A 625-nucleotide genomic window follows, 5' to 3' on the forward strand; every position below is an offset into this window, starting at 1 on the left:
TTTTTCAGGAGTGCAATAAGCCTTCTGATATCTGAGAGATGCATAGAAAGCATGGTGAAGGGTTAGGAACGGTGTTTGTTTGCTGCCTCTGCAGACTTTGGCCATTGTTAAGGCCCATGGCCCCACAGTAAGCCTGCTGCTACACCGGGAAGATTTGTGTGAATATGCCCTGGGCCAAGTGCCCTGGCTCCTGAACCAGTACAAAGACAAAGAAATTGATTTCCATGTCACACAGGTAAGAGCCACACCCTAAAAGAACTGATTCAGAAAGCCAATCATAACCATTCAGGAGGATAATAAGTCCCAGGAGAGGCTAAGAAGCTTGAACACCTATTTGGGTAGCTGAACTTAAATACTTTTTGGAGAATAGGAGTTAGAGAAGAGGTTGACATAGCTCAATAATGAAAACTTGAGAAAAGAATTTAAAAGCTGTTCAGACACTTAAGCAAGCTGGTTCTTGTTGTTCTGTTCTATAAAGTTAATTTCAACTCATATAGACCCTACAGGACAGAATAGAACTGCCCCATAGGGTTTCCTAAGCTGTAATCATTATAGGAAGAGTTCACTAAGACTTTTCTTCCACAGAGTTTCTGGTGGTTTCTAACCAGCAACTCTTCATTTAGCA

General features: G+C 41.8%; 1 protein-coding gene across 1 annotated transcript in view; it reads left to right on the top strand.

The window, feature by feature from the left end:
• Positions 1 to 625, top strand: part of MROH2B (maestro heat like repeat family member 2B) — a 137,672-nt gene that overhangs the window by 44,877 nt on the left and 92,170 nt on the right. The window contains exon 4 of the mRNA XM_007950534.1: positions 67 to 235. Within this exon, the coding sequence (XP_007948725.1) occupies positions 67 to 235 (169 nt within the window). The remainder of the gene's footprint in view (positions 1 to 66; positions 236 to 625) is intronic.

This window comes from Orycteropus afer, unplaced genomic scaffold (assembly GCF_000298275.1).
Source record: "Orycteropus afer afer isolate SDZICR_OR568_19922 unplaced genomic scaffold, OryAfe1.0 scaffold00275, whole genome shotgun sequence".
NCBI lineage: Eukaryota > Metazoa > Chordata > Mammalia > Tubulidentata > Orycteropodidae > Orycteropus > Orycteropus afer.